Genomic DNA, 24,475 nt, shown 5'->3' on the forward strand with positions numbered 1-24,475 from the left:
CCACGCCAACTTTTCTTTTCCTCCTCCTCAGGACTTTGAACTTTTTCTTTAGGGCATTTACCCAAACCACAAATCAAATACAAAGTCACCCAATAAGAAAGTGACTTATACTTAACAGCAAATAACAATCACTCTCCTCCTCATCAATTTTTTATTTTTTATTTTTTTTAAGAAGAGAAAATACTCTCTCTCTCTCTCTCTCTAACACGCACACAAACCGCCGGTCAAGTCAATCGTCAATCTCTTCCTCTCTCGTAAAACAAAGTCCCCACATATATATATATATATATATATATATATATATATATATTAACGGAGCTGTTGTTGGGTGGGTGTTCTTCTACCTCGCTCCTCTCGACTCTTGGTCTTTCTAGATTAATTACTCAGAGAACCACAATGACGAGGAAGCCTTGTTGTGATAAGCAAGATACCAACAAGGGAGCTTGGTCCAAGCAAGAAGACCAGAAGCTCATCGATTACATCCGAGACCATGGGGAAGGTTGCTGGAGGTCTCTTCCTAAGGCTGCAGGTTTGTATCGCTTGATGATTACAAAAATCTTATCCTCCTCTCTCTCTCTCTCTCTCTCTCTCTCTCGTATAGGCTTCTTTTTCTTCTTCATCAACTTACCGTTTGATGATTTTTCTCACATAGATCAATATGAGGAATACATACAAAAACTAATAATGCATTTACGTGTCTTGTTTGTATCGACCAGGCTTGCTTCGTTGCGGTAAAAGTTGTAGGCTGAGATGGATAAACTATCTGAGGCCAGACCTGAAACGGGGCAACTTTGCTGAAGATGAAGAGGACCTCATCATAAAGCTCCATGCGCTCTTAGGCAACCGGTACGATATCTGTTCCCAAACCCCTTCAATAATTCTTCACAGATCCTTGGAAGAAGTGTTACTGTAAATAATATATTGAACAGTATTAATGGCATAGAACCCGTTAACATATAATTATCATCAGTTACCTCTGCGACGACGTTCTTTGTAATGAAAGAGGGGAAGAGAAAAAAAGAAGAAAGGAAACCAAACCTTCTTTGCACCAATTAAGCTTTAATTTCCTTACAAATTATAGCCCCTAACTAACTACTTAATAAAACATATAATCTGATTTTGTGGTGTGGGGATTGCTTCAGGTGGTCATTAATTGCTGGGAGGCTTCCGGGGCGTACAGACAATGAAGTGAAGAACTATTGGAATTCCCATCTAAGGAGAAAGCTGATTAGTATGGGTATTGATCCCAACAACCATCGCTTGAATCATACCCTCCCTTCTCCAATATTCAAAAAGGTCTGTGGTAGTGACATTTCATCCGGTTCAAAGAACCAACAAGCAACTAAGCCGTGCCCACCGGAAAAGTCACATGGCGACGAAGATCAGGTGTCTGACGGTAGAAGCTCCCTAGAGGAGGACACTTCAGCTTGTGCCTTGCCCGATTTGAACCTTGATCTTACCATGAGTACTATTCCTTCTTCACCGGTTGCTATTACAGAAGAAAGACAGCAAATTGCAGATTCAAATGTTAAAAAGGAAACAGAATCTGCCCCCTCCCCTACACTTGTTCTCTTTAGATGATTGAATGCTTGGATCTTGAAAGACTAGTGAGAATTTGGGGAAAACTGGAGATCAACGACAAGGCATGCATTCACATTTGGTTGCGCATAAAACATTGGGTTTCCCACCTTATCTATCATTGATTATATTCAAGTCTAAGCAATTGAAGGCATTTAATTGCATATTGTCGATGTGGTAAGGATATGACGTCACCGACCGGTTTCATCATTCATGTGCACTGAGAAGAAGGAACAGTACTGCATGCATGCCTTGCAGGGTTCAACTATCTCATTCACAAAGACAAGAAAATCATAGAGCTGGTGCACTCCATTTGTAGAGGAGGGTCCTGTATATTTTTATCAGACCACCAATTTAGAGAGTAGTTTATGGTACTATATATGTCATCTAGTTAATGTATTGTCCACTAGAAGTCAGAGTTATTAATTGTAGAGCTTATGGTGGATATGGACATTGTATTTGAATTTGCTGCTATTTTCATAGTTCCTATTGGTATTTTCCTCATGCATAGAAATTCTCACAAAGTTATCCAAAAGTACTGATGATACCAGATCAATAAGAGGAGGGTGTATTGCTTCAGAATACTTGGGATATCAACTTCATGCATCAACTGGACAAAAGCATAGTCACATAGTTTGGATAACATCTATACTACTTTTCTTTTGGTAATTGATTATTAATTTGTTATTAAAGGTAATTATAAAATGAGATATCTACTAATAAGCTGAAAATTTAGTGATGGAAGTTAGAGGAGGAGAAGCTAAAAGAAAAATGTCTTATATATATATATATATAAATATATATATATATATATATATATATATATGTATAGTTAGTTAGTTAGTTAGTTAGTTATTTGAATCTATGTTCTTGGTATTTACAGTACTAGGGCAAACAGATATGTGGGGGCATATGAATATACGATTGCGGATAATAATTAAATCATCAATAGATAATTCCCATTATTAGAAATATTTGAGTTCCAACTTCAAAATGAGCTTTTTTGTAGAACATTCGATCGGGTGTCTATTATCAGAGAGATCAACGCAATCAGATTTTACATCCCTAAACTTGGATACATAGAATATCTGTTAATTAAGTACCAAACATTCAAAGCAAGAACATGTGGTGAAGCTATAAAACTATTAAGGAAACCTCTATTCTTATCCACTGGTAGGAGTAGTTGCATGTGATTCAAGCTTCCAACTAACAGGATACCTTGAGAAATGTTGACCCAGTTGCACAAATTTCTCCATACCTATACCTAGTTCATAGTATATATATATTGTTTGGTATTTCAATATATTAATGTGCTTATTGTAATTCTCATGCATGGTTTTAAAAACTGATCCGGAAATGGAATCCTTTTAGCCACCAGTTCGCAGGTCAAATGATCCAACTGTCCGATTTAAAGTCCAGTTGGATGGTTACAGAGTCATGACCGACTCCCGGATCAATCGGTCTGACCATCTGGTCCAATCAAGTTTTCAAAACCATGCTCTCATGTGTTTATGGCTAGTCCAGTAAATTTTAATCCATCTACCGTTCAATATGAACAGACAGAAGATCTTTTTGTTCTTATATAAGCTGAGGTAATTCCTCCATATTCTAAGCTTAATGGTTTCTTTTTTTTTTTTACTTCCAGATTTTCTCTCTTGTCATCTGTGACTCAAATGTGAGTAGATAGATATTTTGTCTAAACTTGCAATTGGAAGAGCGACATTCACGACGAATTTATCGGTTTAATTCCATTTCTTTTTAATTGAGGTTTGGTAGGTGGTAACTTGGGTCAATACCTACCTTTCCACAGGAAATTTTGGGTAGAACCTAGGCTTTTTTTTTTTCCTTTTGTTACTCAAGTTTTCATTGAAGAAAACCATATGCGTCAGGCCGAAGGAAATTAGCTAACCCGGCTAGCTGCAGACTGGTGTAAAATACACTCAAGAGTGAGTTCAAGTCTAAAAGAAATAGAGTTTACATAAAGTTTCACTGTTAAAAGTAACACACATATCAATAAGGAACTCAGGAATTGAGAACTAAGGATTATGGTGCTAAACTGAATTAGAATTTAAAATAACAGTATTGTTGCTTTAAAGTCTAATTCCCCATTTTTGATCCATTAAGTCATCAGGAGGGCTTTGTTTTTCCCTTTTGGTTTGCTTTCTTTTTCTTGTTTAATTTCTTTGCGGCAAGATGGAGAGGCCAGACTTCGAGATTAGAAAGAGAAAACAGAGCTCTGATACCTTCGGAGTTCGGAAAACTATTAAGTTGAACTTTAACTTTTTGGTACTCAAGAAGCAAATTCAGTGCCAAAGTAATGCCATATCTTTTTAGAAAATAAAATTTTGTTTCTACTTATTTTTGTGTATTGAAGATATTTTCTACTTAAATATTTTTTGTTTGTTTAAATAAAAAGTTGCCTTATTTTTTCCCAGAAGTTTAGAAATTTAAAATAGAAAAAAAAAATCTGTTATGAAAAAGATTATAAGAAAGAAACCGGTTATTCTTTGGGTGAACTCAGAGCCCAGATACATTAATTTCCAAAGGAATCAAAGTAGGATAGGTCGAGAAGAGCTAGAGAAGAGAGCTTGTTATACTACACGGTAAATAACGAATAAAAATAGGATGATAACCAATCTAACATTCAACAGGACATAAATGAGAGAGCATCACCCTTGCCTCTATGGTCTCCCTCAAAATAGACGGAATCTCACGTTAGAGCTGTTATCATCCTACTTGGGATCATAACAAAATAGCTCTGGCTTGGGCATTGTTTTGAGAAATCACAGAGGTGAATTGGTCTTTGTTAGAGCTATAAGAACAGAGCCTTCAGATCCTGTGATCAGAGAAGCACGTACCTTTAGAGATAGACTGCAGTTCTTCTGATCTGAACCTGAACTGTATTTGACTTGAAGGAGATGCTCAAAAGGCTGTTTCTGTCCTATTGGATGTTTACTGTCACATCCTTTGGCAAATTCATACAATTATCATAAATTTTAAGTTGCAAATATCTCCTTTGTACCACCTAGAGTAGCCCATACTCTCACTGATTTCTTAAAACTTGTACTGACTGATGATCTATTCTTCCCTAACGAGATAAAAGGAGATTTTCACCCCTGTCATCGTCTTCTTGACGAGAATAGGGGAGTTGCAACGATGACAACCTCCCCTCTCTGATCTATTCTTCTAAAGGCGAGTAGGGGAGTCGCAGAGAAAGTTTTACTAGCCGTTGGTGAAAAATTTCGGAAGCCAAAGGTGTCCCTTTTCCATTGATACCTTATGAGCCTTTGTGAAAATGTCGGCAAATTGTTCACCGGTACATACATAGGAAGACGTAATGGTGCCGGCTTGGAGCTCATTGCGAATGAAATGACAATCAACTTCAATATGTTTGGTTTGCTCATGGAAGACAAGGTTCGCAGCAATGTACATAGCGGCTTGATTGTCACAAAACAAGCGTATAGGTTGAGGATGAGATATACCCAAAGACGACAATAGACCTTTCAGCCACTTCAACTCACAACTGGTAGTAGCCATTGACCGGTATTCAGCCTCGGCAGAGGACCGGGAGACAACATGTTGTTTCTTAGTCTTCCAGGATATGGGAGAATGTCCTAACATGACAAAGTACCCAGTAAGAGAGCGACGAGTTAGAGGGAAACTTGCCACGTCGGAATCACAATAGGCCTATAATTGCATACCACTATCAGAATGCAAAAATATTCCTTGACCAGAACATCCTTTTAGATAACGAACCACATGTAATGCCACATCCCAATAATCAACACGAGGATACTGCATAAATTGAGCCAGGACATGGATGCAATAACTGAGCTCCGGTCGTGTAATGGTTAAATAAACCAAATGGCCCACAAGATGTCGATATTGTTCAGGGTCATCCGGGAGTGCTCCGTTAACAAGGGCAAGTTTATGATTCTGAGTAATAGGAAAGGGAGCAGGTTTGGACCCCAATAAGTCAGTTTCTGTAATAATATCAAGTGCATATTTTCTTTGGCAAAGAAATATCCCCAATGATCTACGAGTCACTTTGATGCCCAAAAAATATTTAAGAACACCCAAGTCCTTCATGTGAAAACACTGGTTCATATACTTTTTAAATTTGTATATGAACTCCAGGTTATTCCCACCAATGATTAAGTCATCAACATAAATTAGGACGTGCAAGACAAGCCTATTCTTGTGATATGTAAATAAAGAATAATCGGAATAGGACTGTTCAAACCCAAAAGTTTTCAAGGTAGCACCTAACTTAGAGAACCAGTTCCGGGGGCTTGCTGCAGACCATACAAAGACTTCCAGAGTTTGCATACCTTTCTAGTCCCGAAAGCTGAAAAACCTGGAGGAGGTTTCATATAGACCTCTTGATGGAGATCACCGTGTAGAAAAGCATTGTGGACATCCATCTGATGCAATTCCCAATGTTGGGCCACAACAACTGCTAAGAATGTTCGAACTGTAACCATTTTAGCCACGGGGGCAAATGTCTCGTTGTAATCAAGACCTTCAACTTGAGTGTTGCCCAGGACTACCAACCGTGCTTTAAATCTTTCAATGGATCCATCAGAATTGTACTTGATTTTGTAGACCCATTTACATCCAATTGCCTTTTTTTCCAAGTGGGAGGTCTTCCAAGGTCCATGTCCCATTGTCTTCCAAAGCCTGTATCTCTTAGCGCATAGCTTTGCGCCACCGAGCATCAGTCATTGCCTCAGAAAAATGAGTAGGTTCTCGGCCTGCAGTATCTGCCAAGAAATGCCTGTGTTTCACAGAAAAATTATCATACGTCACATAATGAGTTATGGGATAAGGAGTACCTGAGGACTAAGATGATGCAGGAGAAACAACGGAGGGGTCTAAATGACGAATAGAGTGTGTGACAAAGTCCTGTAAATAGTTGCGGGGCCATTTTTCTCGATGTCTATGGCCTAATAACTCCATGGTGGGCTGAGGAGCAAATGGAGTTTCATTATTTCTGCAATCTATATGGCTCCTTGTCTCATCAAGAGGACCTGCCTCTTCATCATTACTCATGTTCTGATGTCCTTCTTCATTGATCGTGTTGCTTCCCTTGACTTCTATATGAGGTAACTCAGATACCATGTCAGGAGGAGTGGCCCAAGGCAACCCAACATTTTCTTTGGCTACGGGAGGACTGGTTATTGAGGGTTGATGTTCCAGAGTGGCAAAGGGAAACTCGGCCTCACTAAACACCATGTCTTGTGAGACAAAATAATCACCAGACTCAAGATCGTATAATTTCCATCCATTTTTCCTAAAAGGATACCCAATAAAGACACATTTCCTACTCCTAACGGCAAATTTATCACAATCCCGAGTATGCAAAAAACACAAGCAACCAAAAACTCTGAGATGCTTATAAGCACTTTGTCCAAACAACATCTCATAAGTTACCACCAAGAAGTATCGAAGGTGTCCGGTTAATCAAGTACCATGCGGTCAAAACACACTCACCCCAGAAAGTGATTGGTAGATGTGCTTGAAACATGAGTGCTCTGGCCACTTTCAAGATATGACGATGCTTTCTCTCCACACGACCATTTTGTTGTGGTGTTCCAACACAGGAAATCTGAAATAAAATCCCTTACTCGTCAAAATATGATTTCAATGATTTAAACTCTGTTCTATTATCACTTCTCACCACCTTAACCTTCTTATTAAGTTGTCGTTCAATCATTACACAGAAATTTTTGAGTGTTCGACCAACTTCACTTTTTTCAGCCAGCAAATAAATCCAAACCGCTCGAGAATAATCATCAACAATTGTCAAAAAATATACAACACCACAAGATGCAGGTACTCTATAAGCACCACATAAGTCACAATGAATCAATGCAAAACAATCGATCGCTTTGTTGCCGCTTTGAATAAAAACATCTCTAGTTTGCTTTGCCTTCAGACAAATATCACAGGTTTTGTTCTTACTATTACTGATATTAAGAAGCAAACTAATTATTTGATAAGAAGGGTGTCCCAATCTCTTATGCCACAAATTGCATGATCCAATTCCATCTGTCTTGTAAGCACGAATTGACGCCACACCCTGAAGACATAGACCCCATCAAGCTGTTCACCCATCCCAATTAGAGTCCTCGAGATGCGGTCATATATCACACACAACTTATTAGTAAACGTCACAATACAATCTGTGTCACGAAGTAACCGGCCTACTGACAATAAACTACAATTGAGTTTTGGGATATATAATACGTGCAACAATTTAAAATTATTTCCAAGTTCAACAGTGCCTTCTTTCACGACCTCGGTGTGCGCACTGTTGGGTAAGCTAACAGGATAAGGTGCAACATCATAGTGTCGACAAGCACATTTAAATTCCCTATCATGTGATGTGACGCCCTAGAGTCAAGAGTCCATTTAGTGGAGTAATTCTTACTAGAGAGTTTTTCATTAGTCTTGGTTTTGTAAGCATGCTTGCTTACAAGAGTCTGCCATTACTCGTGATTAAGCCCGTTCAATCCGGTCCTATCTTCGTCATTCATAACTGCATTAGCAGCCACCTCACGCCTCGCTGATGACTGAGCAGTATGAGCCTTTTCCGTACCTCGGCCACATCCACCAGAGGGTCCAATAGACTTACTCGAGCTCTCACCATTCCTATCGTTGTTGGCAGCCATGGTGACCGATCAGCAATACCCGCTGTGACCGATCAACAACACTACTTGAGTTGAGCAAACGATTAGTGTTGTCTCTAATATAATTCTAAGGTGAAGTATCAAGAAGTCAGCACTGCAAGGGTTTCGACAATGGTGTTAAAAAAGTTGGTCGATTCTTTGACTGTACCCAAGGAATGGCTTTTCCTTTCCCTTTTAGTTGGATTATTTTACTCTCACCAAGTTTCTGCAAAAGCACAAGAAGTCACCTTCTCTAGTTTCTTTATCGGCGAGGAGAGCAACAATGGAAACCTACAAGAAATCATATTCCTCGTCGTCCACGCCACAACCGCCTTGAGAGAGGAGATCAAAGTGATGAGTTATTCCAGATCGACCCTGCCATAGTTGAAAGAATGAATCGCTACCATGATCGCCCCCGAGGATTAAATGATGATCAATTCGGTATATCGACAGAACTGAAGCTACATGAAGATCCCTAGGTATTAAAGAAGATGTTGACGATAAGCAACGTAGACAACCTTTCTCGGCTTATGCTAAAGAAGGCATTGGTTCAAGCTCACGTACTCCCATTCATGGAAGGTGAGCAGGTGGAGGAGGTGAATAACAGGGCGGCACGCAGGTACAAATCAAGGATCTGGATACAGGTTTGGATCATGAGTTGACATTGAGGATGTGGCTTGGCAGTCGGCGGCTCCTCTATGCCATGGCTGCAGCGACGACACCCGGTCATCGACAACTCCTCTTCTTTCCAGTTAACAAGCAAAGTCTGTGAAGACAAGAATAGTTGAAGTCTTGAAGATAACAAGCTGTGGTCAGATCAAGATCTGCAGCAATAACTGTAGGTTGTGCAACGAATAGCAATGACTCTGATACCATAAAAAATTTTGGAAGCCAAAGGTGTCCCTTTTCCATTGATACCTTATGATATTTACATACAAACGATGGAGTTCCTTGCTCCCCAAAACTTTCTAAAAAACAAAGGTCTTCCTAATCCAAAAAGAAAAGCAAAACAAAAAAAACTTCATATCCGGGACTCTCGAGAGTCTATCCAAGACTCTACTTCCTATCCGGGACTCTCGGAGTCTATCCGGGACTCTTGTGAGTCTTATCTTTGTCCAATAGTTGGGAAGATTGTCGACAAAAGTAAGGAGCATCTTAAGCTTGCTCTTGCCTTCGGATGCCAACCTAGCGTGCATCTCAACAGCCATAGCATCAATGACCTGCCTCAATCTTCCTATCGACGTCGAACATCCCTCCTCTAAATCCCTCAATACACCAACCACTCGGTTCCACTTCCGCTAACTCTTCACTCGTCTACCAACCAATATAGCAGCGATCGTATATGACACTACCAAACAACTCACAGCCAAACCAAAAGCCGCCTTCCCCATCTCCACCTCTCGCTCACTCCTTGCTTCAAACCAGTCGAGTCACCGAAACAATACAACCAACAAAACGACCCTTCGCTCCACTCCCCCTCTTATATCTCCTTCACTTCAACTGGTATCAACATATTGCTTTTCCCGGCAGCAAGCCCGAAAAACCTTCGCTAGAAATCTATGAGGACGTACTATTCGACTAGATGCCCAAGAGAATTGTTGTTGTAGAGATAAACAAATGACGAAGAAGAAGAGAGAGAGGAAGGGAGAAAGCTCTTTGTTTCCTCTTAATTATAATTATAATAATTGTGATTATTTATAATTATTATTATTTATTGTTGTTATTATTATTATTATTAGTTGGATCCACATGGGTCCACGTGGGATCTCAGTTGAAATGTATAGTACAACATGTGAAAAGTATTGCAAATATGTATGAGTGAAGTGAGGGCTAATATTGTTATTTGTGTCAATATAAGCACTTATGCATGGGGAAAGTAGCTTACCAAACATTCCCACCCCAATAAGTGCTTAAAAACATAATAAGTGATTTGAAAAGTGGGATATCAAATAGCCTTAAGTGGTTGTTAAAATAAGTATTTCTAAGAAGTACTTGTGAAACAAGTACTAATCATCAAATAAGGCCTTAATAAATTAATATAATGGGAGAATGACGGTTCAGCCCAGGGTCAGAATTTTTAGGCCCAAAGTACAGTTGGGGTAGGTGCCAGTTAGGAATTCATGCCAAAGGATAGAATTGGGATTTTTGACATTTTGAATGTTTATAGCTCTGTAGTGGAATTCAGAAATTTGCAATGGGCTTGTTTGTACTTTTCCGTAAAATAATCTACTTATGGTCGTCTTTTTCCAAAAAAGAAAAAACTATTATATTAATGGCTTTTCATTAGTGGTGGAATTGGTTCTTATGGTTTGTAATCCTATGGTAACTTAGGCTAGAAGGGCGCAAAGCATTGCAATTCACCAGAGAATGAATATAAGACTGCATTTGGTAGAGGTGTAAAATCGAACCGAGGTAAACTTTACACCTTGATTCGATTTTGCAGGCATTTGGCAAACTTTACACCCCAGTTCGATTTTGCAGTTTAATTACATCGATAATCAAGGTAATAAATACATCACTCCCTTGCTCTCTCTCTTGTTAACCCCTTGCTCATTCTTCTCCATCTACTATCTTTAGAATCCTAGTCCTCGTCATCAAAGTTGTTGCCATTCTCTCTTCTCCGAGTGTCCCTGTAATCCTCCCTGAGGATCTTCGACTAGTCGGGCATGTTAACCGGCAGCGACGTCGAAATTGCAGTTGCTCCACCACCCCAATCAGCATTCTCGACCCTTTTCCCCGATTTCTTTGTTGCACACACATTGTTCATTGGTTTCTTCAACTCAGGCAAGGCAGCGTGATTCAAATTCCATAGGTGATTGGTAAGGTCTTCTAGTGGTCATAGCGGGGACTTGGGATCAAATCCAAGGTTTTAAAAACTAACCCGGAAGTGGAACCATTCTAGCTACTGGATTCCAGGTCAGCGGTTCAATAGTCTGGGTCAAACGGTTCGGGCGGTTTGCATATTAGGGAAAATGTTTATATGAGATTTGCCTTAATATGGAAACCTCATGTAAGAAAGAAGATGTCGAATGAGAAAAAGCTAGGTTCGGTTGAGAAAGAAAAAAAGAAAGAAGAAGGAAAGAGAGGAGGGAAAAAGGAAGAGGAGGAAGAAGATTTGATGCTCACCGGCGACAATAGCGGCGACGGCGATGGCAAGCGCAGTGGCAATAGATGCAAATCTGAGATCAGAGTTCTCTAAAGTCTAAACACTTGTAGTTCTTCTTCTTCTTCTTCTTCTCAGGTCGCAAATCCGAGTTTGTGCGGATCTCAGATCTGAGTTCTACAATATTATATAGCGAACCACTGGCCGGGTGAAACAAGTCAATGGTTTGACTGCCCGAGTCAGTGGCTTTTATACAAAGTCAATGGTTTTTGACCCAAGAACGGGTTAGGGGTAATTGCTTAAACGATTTTCAAGCCGAATGGTCCGACCATCCAAGTCAACGACGATTCAAAAACATTAATCAAATCCCGTCTGCAACTAAGTTGAGGGATGGGTTATTCCGTTGTATACCTTCAAAAAGATATAAAAAGAAATAGTATAGAAGACATGACTCATCCTTCACCTAACTCTAAGAAGGAGACAGAAAATTGCCTGACTCATCCTTCACCTAATTCTAATAATGCAGGGAGAGGAAATGTCGTTGCTTATTACTTAAGAGTGGGTTTTAAGATTGTGGTTGTAATGTAAATAGTATCTATGTTCAAAATAAATCCACCAATTAGATCAGATGGTAATAATGTCTGTGCATGTACTTTAATTTCCACTGACTTGGAGAGATTGCACCCGGCCTTCACCCTCCAAATTGCCTAGAAAGGGTAAATAAATAAATACACAAAACATTCATGCTTGGCTGCTTTGACATAAAGAATTATATTGCTGCATACTTTTGAAACACTGAATTGTATGCATGCAGCTCTCCAATTAACTATATATTTCAATGAAGATGCAACTGAAGACTCAGTCATTGAGTTGAATCTTTGGATACTAATTTCTGAATCTTAAGTTTTTCAGTTGAATAAGATTGATTTTCTACTCAGAAGCTGGATGGAAATTGGGAAGCTTCTTCTTTGGCTTGGTCCACTCTTCTGTGAAGATCCATTTCCCCTATAAGCTTGTAAAATTATCTCCTACAAAAGAGGATATCTTGTTAATTGATAAGAATGCAGGTGAGAAAAAAAAATGGACCAAGAGGGACAAGACTTGGTTCTCTTTAGGCCCTTAATTACTTCTTTCTTTTTAGAATTTATGTACAAGGAATAAATAATTATATAACAATACTATATATATATATAGGTTTAGGAGAAAGGTTTAAATCCCCGGATGTAATAACTAGAGTATGATGTTTTAACTTTTAATAAGGGATGACAATCAGACTGGACTAGACACAGTTATTTGGACCAGGTCTAAATATGGCTGGACCACTCTTAATTTCTTTCTCCGACTATGGTACCTAAGAGGTAGGGAACCTCAAAAATTGATAAACAGTCAACTGGTATCTTTTAATAGGTAACCAATCAAATGTTACTCATTTAATACATGTAGATTTTTTATTAGTAAAAGTTCTTTAGGTATAATACCATAGAAATTGCCTTATAAGAGAGCCTCTTATTTTTTTTATCAAACCAAATACAGTCTTGTTGGACTCTACTCTTTGAAAGCTAACAAGAAAAACTAGGGCTGCGATTTAAATTTAGAATATAGTTAAAGCTTATTTTTTTCCTTTTATTTTTCAAAGGGTTCACCTCTGGATGCAGACAACCATTGTTATACTAGTATACTAGAATTCCTAATTTTTAAAATTAATAATATTATAATATAATATAATCGAACTCAAATTTTAATTGGATAAGATGGAGTATAATTCAAATCTCATTGGATAAATTGCAAAATCTCAATCTAATCTAATTATAAAACACATCATTTGGATCTCAGACAATATGTCAAATCAGGTTGTGAGATGTGAGACAAACAATAATTCGTCTCATTTATGCGGCAAAAACAACAACATTATTCGGATCTGAGACAAATGTGCCTTCTTTTACTGCAAAAATGTTTGTTTGGTTACATTTCTTCCATTTAAACTGTTTTTTCGAAAACAATAATAATTTTTGTTGGTAGTATTTCTTATAGGAAAAATTCCATTTTAGTATCCCAACTTTTAAATGTCACTGCAATACCTAACTTTTAAAAAGTGTCAAATTGGTCCGTCATTAACCGATTGTCAATTATCTATTGAAAATATCAAAACTATCATTCAAAAAAGAAACTATTCATTGTCTTCTATCTTGAGAATGAACCGGTTATTTTCAAAGAAACAGAGAGAAAAAACATGAAATATAATAGAGGGAAACAATAACTGAAAGCAAAAAAATATCTAGACAAGAATGTGTTTCAGATCTAAAGGTAAAAGACAATGACTTCATTAGTCTAGAATCTCAAACACCTCAACTGGTTCAGTCTCAAAGTAGAAGACAATGAAATAGTGTCTTCTTTTGAAGGATAATTTTGGCATTTTCAATAAATAACTGATGATCAATTATTGATAGGGACCAAGGTGACACTTTTTTAATGTTTAAGTACTGCAATGACAGTTTGAAAGTTCAAATACTAACTTGACACTACCTCCAAAGTTGAGGATACTAAAGTGGAAAATTCCCTTTCTTAACACTGATTTTTGGAAATGAAATTATTATTTAGTGTATACCAACATAATTGCAATCACAGGTTTAGATGCCATCTAACGGCTCAAATAGCACACACGTATCAAATAGTTATTTGCAATGACGGGTGGTTAACTAATTACTACTCCATGGCTTTGAGTTAGAATGGGGGAAGTATCGACTTACCTTCCAACAGCGGTGGCCTCTTATCCACGTTGAATGCCATGTCATCTAAAATAAAACGAATCAATCCAAAAATGGGAACATTTAAAACATGTGATTCCTCATACAAGCCCAATTTTTATAATCGATGCATCACTACTGTTTTTCTATTTTCCCAGAAAATGGCCAATCAAACAGTAGATTCAACCATTTTTGGTGAACCACTAATGTGGCTTCAATGTGGTATTGTTAGCAATGGTCCCACAGCTCCCAAGTAATTGTTCAATCAAATTTTACCCGGATAGCTATGATTTTCAAAGATCTCTCAACAAAAAAAAAAAGTGATTCGACTTGGTAAGCAACATGGTGATCTTTAATACTTCCTCATGAACCCTCCACCAGCATCTCATTTATGCATGACACACTTTAAATTCTCTCTAGCATTGGGGATTAGGTCATCCATTTGTAGGTGGCGGGTGTTTGGCATTGGTGCTAGGATTTTTTTTTGGAAAAGAATATAGGTTTTGTTTGATATCAATGCTGTAAAATTGTTTTCAGATTTGATCGTATTATCCAATGTCTAAGATGATGCCACATTGATGATACATCATTGCACTATTAGTAGTAATAGGCTGTTTTTTTTTTTTTCTTTTTTGAGAAAACATTGAATTTGACATTGCTTCAAATTATACTTTCCTGATTTTCAAGGCGTGGTCTGAAACAATGTTTTTTATAGAAAAACGATACCAAATAAGAGACTATTTTCTGAAGCACCACTTTTTTTGATGTTTTCTCAAAAAATGGCATCAATGCCAAACACCACCAAATTGATGACAATTCTTCCTTCTCTTTCCCTTTTAGATGTCTTTCGCCATATGGTGTAATATTTGGGCCCTCTTGCAAAACAAATCACAATTCTATATTTCCTTTCCATCCTTTTCTAGTGCAAGATACTTCTCAATGGGAGGTCTCTCCATGAAGTCCTTTTATGTAACGCCCCTTCTTCATCTCACCACGCAGCTTTTGAATGTTTATGTTTTGCTTCCACTGGTCACCTTCACATTAACAAGTTTGAACCACGTGCTCACCAATTCTTCCTTCACCAATGCATCTTTATGTGTCCTCGTATACCCCCAGCCACTTGAGGTGTTGTACTTCATGAAAATGTCTTCCCTTCTCTGCAGATACCTCTTCTTTACATGCTTCCTCATATCCCCCAACCACCATTCTACCTATGCCCATTTCTGACCTTTCCTACCACTACAACTCCAACGGCGGAGCTACATGGCTGGCACCGATATTAATATGCATGATACCAACTCCCTCCATATACAACTGATGTGATAAACAACATAAGATGATAGAAGTGTTCATGCAAAACCGTAAAATGCGATTAATCGAATCAATAAATCAATCAATATATTATATATGTTTATAATTATTTATTCATAATCTATACTAGATTATAAAGCGATTAGGTTTCACTTCAGCAGTCCTTTTCTTCTCCCATTCTCCTTTCTCTTTTCTCTCCTTCAATTAGGAATGACCCCCATACTAAGTATAGAGACACTAACCTGAATTATTTGAATTTTTTAATCATTTATATTAGAAATTTAGGTAAACTTTGTTATTTTATTTTAATAGATTTTTATTTGATTTAAGAGATTTACCATATATTATCTAGAGGAATGGGACCACACCATTTATTATTTCATTTGAGACTCACAACTATTGAATCATTTTTTTAATTAATCATATTTCATTATTTAACCATTTCTCCTTTTATAATTTTATAATTTTTAAACTTTCATTAATTGTTCAATTATTTTCTTATTGAATTAGTCAAGTTTAATTACTAGATCAATTTTTTATTTGAATAAATTAAATTATTCAAATAATCAATTATTATTAGTCGAGCTGTTGCTTGATTATTAATTAGTAATTCTTTAGTGATTAATTATTATTATTATTATTATTATTATTATTATTATTTATAATATATTATTATTATTAATTATTAATGTCACATTATTTTTGTAAATCATTATTAATAATTAATAATATTATCATTTTTTTAGAATAATAATAAAATTATTATTATGTATTATTATTATTATTTTGTAATTATAATATTATAGTTATTATTATAATTTATCTCACTCCTAATCAAAACAGTTTCCAACCGCCTTAGAATTGTATTTACTTAAAAAATAATTAATAATTTGTTTATTTATTAATTATTATTTTGAAATCATTACTTTTAGTTAATGACCGAATAGCCATTGTATCCTTACTGAGTCATCATCTTCTTAGACGATGTTTCACTCTAAACTAAATCAATGGCGGGCTACACATGTGATCGACGGCCACTCATATGTGATCGCCAATGGTCGGCGATCTCATCTAACACTAAAAAGCAAACGCCGGTTGCCGATAATTATTATTTTGTTCTTAGGCAAACCTGTCTTCTCAAGCGTTGTTCTGCAATAATTATAAACAGGGCCGGCCTATTCTACCTTCACATGATCCTCCCGACCACTTGCGATCACCCATAAGTGATTGTCAGTGGTCGGCAATTACATCTATCTATGTAATAACAACCAGCGATCTCGTGTAACGTTAAAAAAAAGAATACCCTATTGTAGACTTCCTCTACAGTGGTCGTAAGAGTCGGTGGTCCTAAAAAAAATGGGACGCCACGTGTGTGAATGAGGGGAGAATGGGAGCTTCCCACTTCTCATGTCTTTGTAAAAGATTCTTACAATGCCACACGTCTTTGAATGTAGTAGCAGCAACATCTCATAAGCTTCCCATGATTCTGCCTTCTATAGAGAAGTGACTAAGTGAGTAGGCCACGTGTAATGTGTCTGCATGGTTGTGGGTTGTGTGCTTGAGCAGTCAATTCTCGGAAATTGCCAGGTGTGCATGGTTGTGGGCTGTGGGTTTGAGCAACCACTTCTCAGAAAATGCTCATATGTCTAATTTTCTAGAAAATTGAGAAGGCCACGTGTTTGAATGTGGGGGGTTGTAGGACGTGTTTGATGATTAAGTACTTGTACTTTTTAGAAGTACTTATTTTAACAACAACTTAAGGTTGTTTGGTTACTTATCTTTCAAATCACTTATTATGTTTTTAAGCACTTGTTAGAGTGGGAATGCTTAGTAAGCTACTTTCCTCATGAGTGTTTATATTAACACAAATGACAATTTTAACCTCCATTTTACTCATACATATATACAATGCTTTTCACATGTTATACTATATATTTTAACTAAGATTCCACGTGGACCCCTACGTGGGCCACCATGTAGGTCTAATTAATAATAATAATAATAATAATTATAAATAATAAAAAATAAAAAATAACTAATCATCAATAGGGGAAGACGACAAAGAGCTTACCTGATTTAGATTATGACCCAAGATCGGTAGTGTTGCTATCTGTGAGAGGATTGAAAACCGAAGAGTTTTGATTGGTTTATGACTTCGGATTTCCGTTTTTCGTTCTCCTTCCCAGGCTCTCCATTATTCTCTCTATCTCTAGGTTCTTAGCTTAGGTTAGTTGAGTTGTAGTCAGGTTTCCAGGGTCTTTTTTTTTCAATGTAGAGTGGTGCTGTAGAGAATGAAGTTAGGGTTAAAAGTTCTGTTGCTTCGTCCTCTCATCCTGCAAACCAAACTCCTTTAGCCACTGCTTCTCCTTCTTCTGCTAGTTATGTTACTTCGGGTGTTAGTTCTGCGATTCCGTTTGGTCCGGGTTTTACTTATGATGGTGTTCATGCTAAAGAGAAACCGAAGATTAATCAAGTTGGAAAGCATGTGAATGATGAAGGGATGGAGAGAGGAAAGCTCTTCACATCGACAATTCTAGTACCTAGCTTGATTTCTGTTACTATAGAGACGGCGGAGGCTTGTTCCATGAACTTTGCTCATTCCTATGGTGTTGGAGGAGGGGCTGAAGAGGACGGAAGACTTGAACGGCACGGGCATTATTGCTATTCGAATAGGCTGCTGCAACTCCTTGTGGCTACGAAAATGACCTCTTAAAGTGGTTGGAGACAAAGTGGAGGGGTGAGATAAAGGGGGAGAGAAAATAATGAAAAGGGATAAAAAAAATGAAGAATAGATCAAAGGGGGGGGGGGGGGAGGGGAGGTTGTCGTCGTTGCAACTCCCCTATTGTCGTCAAGAAGATGATGAATAGGGGTGAAAATATCCTTTTATCTCATTAGGGAAGAGAGAGGGATGATCAGGATGGGTAAGAGAGAAGGGGAGAGGAATAATGAAAGTAAACATTGTGTTGATGTCGAGGGGAAGAAGATGATGAACAGTATTTTTTGGGCACAAAGGTATTTTAGGTATTATAAAAATTTACCAGGGATTGGTTCATCCTATTTTTTTGGAGAACTACTTAAAAAAAGCCTAGCCACGTGACATCCCTCTCTTCTACACTAGCGTACCACTGCAAATCTCTCTCTCATGTTCTCAATCACTTTGCCAACTTGGCCCCTCCTAAAATTTCTCCTAAACTATCTCTCTCACCTAAAACTCTTCCTAAAACACCTTTTAATCTATATTGCCATATGGCAACTCTCTCGTTATCACTATAATTCCACTCCAATTCTCTCTCTCTCTCTCTTTTCTCTCTCTCTCTCTCTCTCTCTCTCTCTCTCTCTCTCTCTCTTATGTTACAAATTGACTCAACCCCCTCCTAAAATTTCTCCTAAATGCTCTATCCCATCTAAAATTCTTCCTAAAACACCTCATAATCTATATTATAAACCATCTAAAAACCAAAAAAGTGCATAAAATAACTAATTAAATTAATTTATGAAATATTTTTTATATTTTCAATAATTATTGATATTATTGAATATTATTTAGTAAATATCAACACCTAAACTATAATTTTTCATAATTTTGGTAAATTGAAAATTTTAATTACTAAGAATTACTTGTTGAAAATTACTGATTTCGGTTATTTAATTTCAAATTTTTTTGAAAAATAATTATTAAAATAAATAATTACTAAAAATTTAAATATTAATAAATACAAATTTAATAATTAAAAATTATCAAAAATTTATAGCAATAAGTAGTTATTGATATTTTCAGTAATTAGGTCAATTTATTAGTATTTAATGTTATTATCAAACAAATAATTCAAAATTTTCAGTAATGTTTTAGTGGAAAGTTAATTTCAATAAATATAAATGTAAATTTATTTTTATATTTTCAGTAATTTTGATATTTACTATAATTTTTGAGAAATAATTAGTGATTTTGTTAATTTAGTGAAACTTAAATTATAAAGCATCCAATTTTTTAAATAAATAATTGGAAAATTTTAATAATTTTCATAAGTATTGGATACTACATTTATAATTGCTATAATTAATATAATGGAACTGTGTTTATGGGTTTGGGGGCTATTTTGGGTTTAGGGGATGACCCCCAAGGTATGAATGGCAATGGGTGGGTTCAGGGTGGAGATCATACTCCCCATCCTGACCTTGAGTTTTAAATTAATCCCTATAAAAAATTTTAGCATGCATCCCCCATCCCCGATAGAGAGGGCTTCCTCATCTGGAACTTGAATCCCTAATTTTTTAATTAAAAGTTTGTTTTTAGAAAGGTATTTATTTAAAATAAAGGAAATTTTAAAATGTAAATAATATCATATATTTAATATAATATAATATAATATAATATAATATATATTTAATATATAATCGGGGTTGGGGCGAGGTGTGGACTTCACTCTCCATGCCCAATTAGGTTTTCTTATTAATTTTATCCCCACCCTGCCCCTACTAAGGCAATCTTCACCCCATCCCCGCCTGATCGATGAGGCCAGGTACTTGGAGAAAATTGCCATTCCTACCCCCAAGTTGTGTAGTTCCATAGAACAATACGTTTTAAGTCCAACTTTGTGCATCGCACGGGGAATATATATATATATATATTCAGCAAGACAATCCACATCAACATGCCTCTCCTTGCACCATTACCCCACCTTCATTCTCCCTGACTCTCTCTCTCTCTCTCTCTCCTCTCCCCTTCCCACCATTCACATTAAGCCATGTCACCATTCCCAACCCAAATACTTACAAATGTTCATAGAATCTCTCTCATAAGGCATCTCATCTAAGCCATTAGGAACTTATCATGTTACCCTAGGGGTGTCCACAGTTCAGTTAACCAAACCATGGACAATTTTTGCAAACCAAACTAGTCCTATTGGTTTTTCAATTTCTCCAAACTGAAACTGAACCGTTACCATTGAGTAATCGGTCCATCAGTTTCAAATTTTGACCAGTTTGGTTTGTTTAGTTTTTTATATTTATAATATATATTATATAAATATATGTATAATATTATATTAGAAATAATAAATGTATATAATATATAATATATTATAAATATTATTAAAATGTATAATATATGTATATATATTTATATATATATAATGCATATATATTTATATATAATATATAGAAAATATGTGACATATATTTAAAATATATATAAAATATACATATATATATATATATATATATATATATATATATATATATATATATATATATATATATATATATATCGGTCGGTTTGGTTAACCATCATTTTTTCTAGGGTAATCAAAAACCGAACCGATCGTTTGGTTTTTCAAAAATACCAAACTAAAACCAATCTGATTAGTTTGGTTTTTCAAAAATACCAAACCTAAAATCTCTCCCCCCCCAATCTATATCCACTATCTCTTATTTAAAATATTCATATCAATTAATAAAGAGGTAAATACATTTAATATTTAATCCAACCCGTATCCAATGAGTATTAAATAGTATTATTATCAAAAGTTAATAAATACGGTTAATAAATTACCAAAAGTTAAATATTCTTATTAGTACGGTTAGTAATTACCAAAAATTAATAAATATTGTTATTAATTAACACATCATGACTTTTTAAAGTATTTTGGGTAAATATTGTTATATTCATGTTAATTAAACAACATTTTATAGAAATTGAAAACTCTTTAAGTAATTTCCATAAAATTGATAATTATATTTAAAAATTATCACAAAGGTATAAAATTTTAGTTATTGTTATTATTGTAGTTAATACCAAATGCAGATGGGGGAATAAAATATTATAATGTTGGAATATGAAATTACTAATTAATTTATATTGGAAAATAAAAGATAAATTAGTGTAGTTTTGTTAGTAAACTACCTAATAAGAATAAATGTTTAATAACAATTTAAAATAATTTTCAATAAATCTCCATAATTACACAGATGTAATAAAATTTTCAAAAAAAAATCATAAAACTACGATTTCGTGAAATAAGATTTTGGAAATTAAAAGATATAAATTTTTTGGAAGTTTATTTAAAATGTATTAAATAATTATTGAAATGTATTGGATTATTTTGGAAACTTTAGGAAAATTTATTACATTTGATAGATTTTGGAAAACATTTGAAAAATTATGTAATTTCCATTGTAAATTATTGAACATTATTAAAGATGAATGAGTATGGGAAAGGGAAAACTATAATTTGAACCTATAATTACACAAATTATTATGATAAATTAGTATAATATTGGAAAAAGGAAACTATAGATTAGTTTATATTAGAAAATATAAGATAAATTAGTGTGATTTTGTAAGTAAACCATTTAAATAAAAAATAAATTATTTAATAATAATTTAAAAATAAATTTTTCAAATTTTTCATAAAATTACATTTTTGAAAGTTAAAGACAATTTAGTGTACTTTTAAAAATTTACCATGTGACTGATACTCATTATATTATTTTAATCATTTTTGTCATTAAATTGAATATTGGGTTGATGAGGAGTAGGTGTCTTACCTTGAGCCTACCCAACACTGGGGATGGAATAGGAAAATTTGAGGATTTCCCATCCTTGATGAGGAGTGGTGCCTTGCCCTGAAGTCACCCAACATCAAGGATGAGGTGGGAAAATTTGGGGATTCCTCATCCCTAACGGGGAGTGGGTGCCTTTCCCCGAACCCACTTGACAGTAGGGACAAGATAGGGATGGAATTAAACTTATTCATATTAAATTAATAATAATTACTTTCTATGAATCAATATTAAATGAAAAATACAATTATTAAAATTTTAAATATTAACAATAACTTTAAATACTTTTAATTAATTAACAGCAAATTTTGATTATTAAATTATCAATAGTAAATAAAATTATTCAAAAATCAATATCTAAACGGAAATCAATAAACCGATTAAACCAGTGGCATCACGTGCGCACCTCTGTAAAATGGGCTCTCTATAGCCTTTATGTAAGGTCCATGTTAGGTAGAGCATGGCTAATTTATTTATGTATGGGTATCAACAAGACGTTGCTAACTGAAACTTTGCCATAAAATACCCTCACCTCACCTTCCAAAATGATTAAAACCCACTTTCGACGTACAGTTGTCAAAAGTTCTCGTGGTCACTTATATTCTACCTACTGTAGAACAAGATTCAATTTCAAAAAGAAAGAAAACAGAAATTCCAATCGAGCTAGCGATTCCACAACTTTCAAATGACATCGCCTAGTTCAATTGTCATGGTCAATCCAAACGATATAATTGAGAAACATCGAAACCTCATGCACTTTGCAAATGTATAAAATAAAGGTCGGTTGAAATCAGAATTCCGAGGTGGAGTGCATTCTATTTATCCCTAAAATAAAAGATATATGGATTGGAATGAAGTGATCATAATTCTCGGCTATTGTCCGAGCGACGTACCTCCCAGACCAGAGACTAGAGACTTTTCTTAATTTCGTTCTCCCTACGGCGTTGCCGACCGGCTGAGTACCATGTGAATAGAGAGTGGTGCCATGTGGTTCATGTTAAGCTGTCAAGATCCTTGAGTTGTCCATCGACATCGTAGTTACTATTTACATACTTGATAAAGCGCGAACTACTGCTCTTTGTTGGTAGAAAATTCACATTTAAGAGTGAGTAGGTCGTCTGCTGGAGCTACAAAAAGGTGATTGTCAAAATGTTTGAATAATTTGATCCAAGGTGAATATTCCAATACTTAATTTAGCGAATTGATAGTTGTTTGTAAGATGTCATTCTATTGTTCCGAGATGTCATTCGTGGTCTATTTATGTGGTGTGGAAATGTTACTTTATTGTTCTACAATGCCACATGTCGTGATATTATTGGAAAACCAAATTAACCCTCATCAACACCCAATGCAAACAAGAAAGAAATTGGAATTAAAAATAGAATGGTCATTTCCATAATTTGTTCGGTTCAAATGAAAATTGAAATCAGAATTGGAATTAGCTGGAATGGAATCTTATTGCCAAGGGATAGGGAGAGAATGGCCATTCTGATTCTAATTCCACCAAAATAAACAGTTGGGTCATTCCGATAGAGATTCCAGACCCTTATTCCGGCAAGCCAAATGGGCCCTAAAGTATGGTAGAAAAGTCTCTCTGACTCTCTCCATCTCCTTTTGGATGGGCCTATAGATAATTAGGACTACAACTTGGGCCAGGTTAGCCCGTGCCCAACTTGAACTCAACTTCAGGTTTGGTTAGAATTGAGGGATTTTAAATTGGGCTTGGGTTAGGATTGGGGGTTAACCTTGGGTTTGGCTAGGGTTGACTTAAACCTGAACTAACCTCCCCAATTTGCACCCCTACAGATAATGCATTTACTTCTCTTTTTCTCAATGAACTGATTTTGCCCACAAAGAAAGCAAATGCGATATAGAGAAAAAGGTTTGATTAAGAGGCACTTGTTTTAGATATTCTCTATAACTGCACAATGGCCGAATCAAATGATTTATTGCTGTATTTTAGTGGATAAAATTGTCACAAAATAATAAAAAAAAAATTAAGAGAATAATGATCAACCCAAAATTCCAATAAGCAGCAACTCATAACCTGTTTAATGAGTTATCCATTAAAAAATAAAACAATATTAAATTATTCAGTTCAGCCACTATAGCCATTATCAAATGCCCCCTATTTGTTCTTGCTCGTTCAAAGTTTGAAGTAACATTTGTACAAATAAGAATTCCCTCATCTACATAATTTCTTCTTCATATTGATAGATAGTTACAGGAAACTATAATTCAAACTTCTAGACCGGATTTCAAAAAATTTCAAAGAGTTGTAAATTAGAAATCGAAAAACTTTTATTTTATTCATCCTTATTTGAAAGGTGAGATAAAAAGAAACTGAGAAGTTTGCTCATAATTACCATAGAATTTGAAGTTTGAACCTCAGCGCCCGGGTCTCATTGTGCATGTCTACCTTGCCACATTGGGCTTGGGTCTGGTCAAGTTTTCCTATGTCTAGACCAAATTCCAAACTTTTGAGGTCTATACATGACAAGTGTGC

The 24,475-nt window shown here is 35.6% G+C and overlaps 1 protein-coding gene across 1 annotated transcript; it reads left to right on the forward strand.

The window, feature by feature from the left end:
• Positions 1-300: 300 nt before the first annotated feature.
• Positions 301-2,082, forward strand: LOC148855045 (transcription factor MYB8-like). Its single transcript, XM_088941302.1, has 3 exons — positions 301-529; positions 717-846; positions 1,143-2,082. The coding sequence occupies exons 1-3, from the start codon at positions 397-399 to the stop codon at positions 1,579-1,581; spliced, it is 702 nt and encodes a 233-aa protein (XP_088797428.1). The 5' UTR covers positions 301-396; the 3' UTR covers positions 1,582-2,082.
• The last annotated feature ends 22,393 nt before the right edge of the window (positions 2,083-24,475 follow it).

The sequence above is a fragment of the Nelumbo lutea genome, chromosome 4 (genome assembly GCF_056320005.1).
Source record: "Nelumbo lutea isolate HS-2025 chromosome 4, American lotus-T2T, whole genome shotgun sequence".
In the NCBI taxonomy this organism is placed as follows: Eukaryota; Viridiplantae; Streptophyta; class Magnoliopsida; order Proteales; family Nelumbonaceae; genus Nelumbo; species Nelumbo lutea.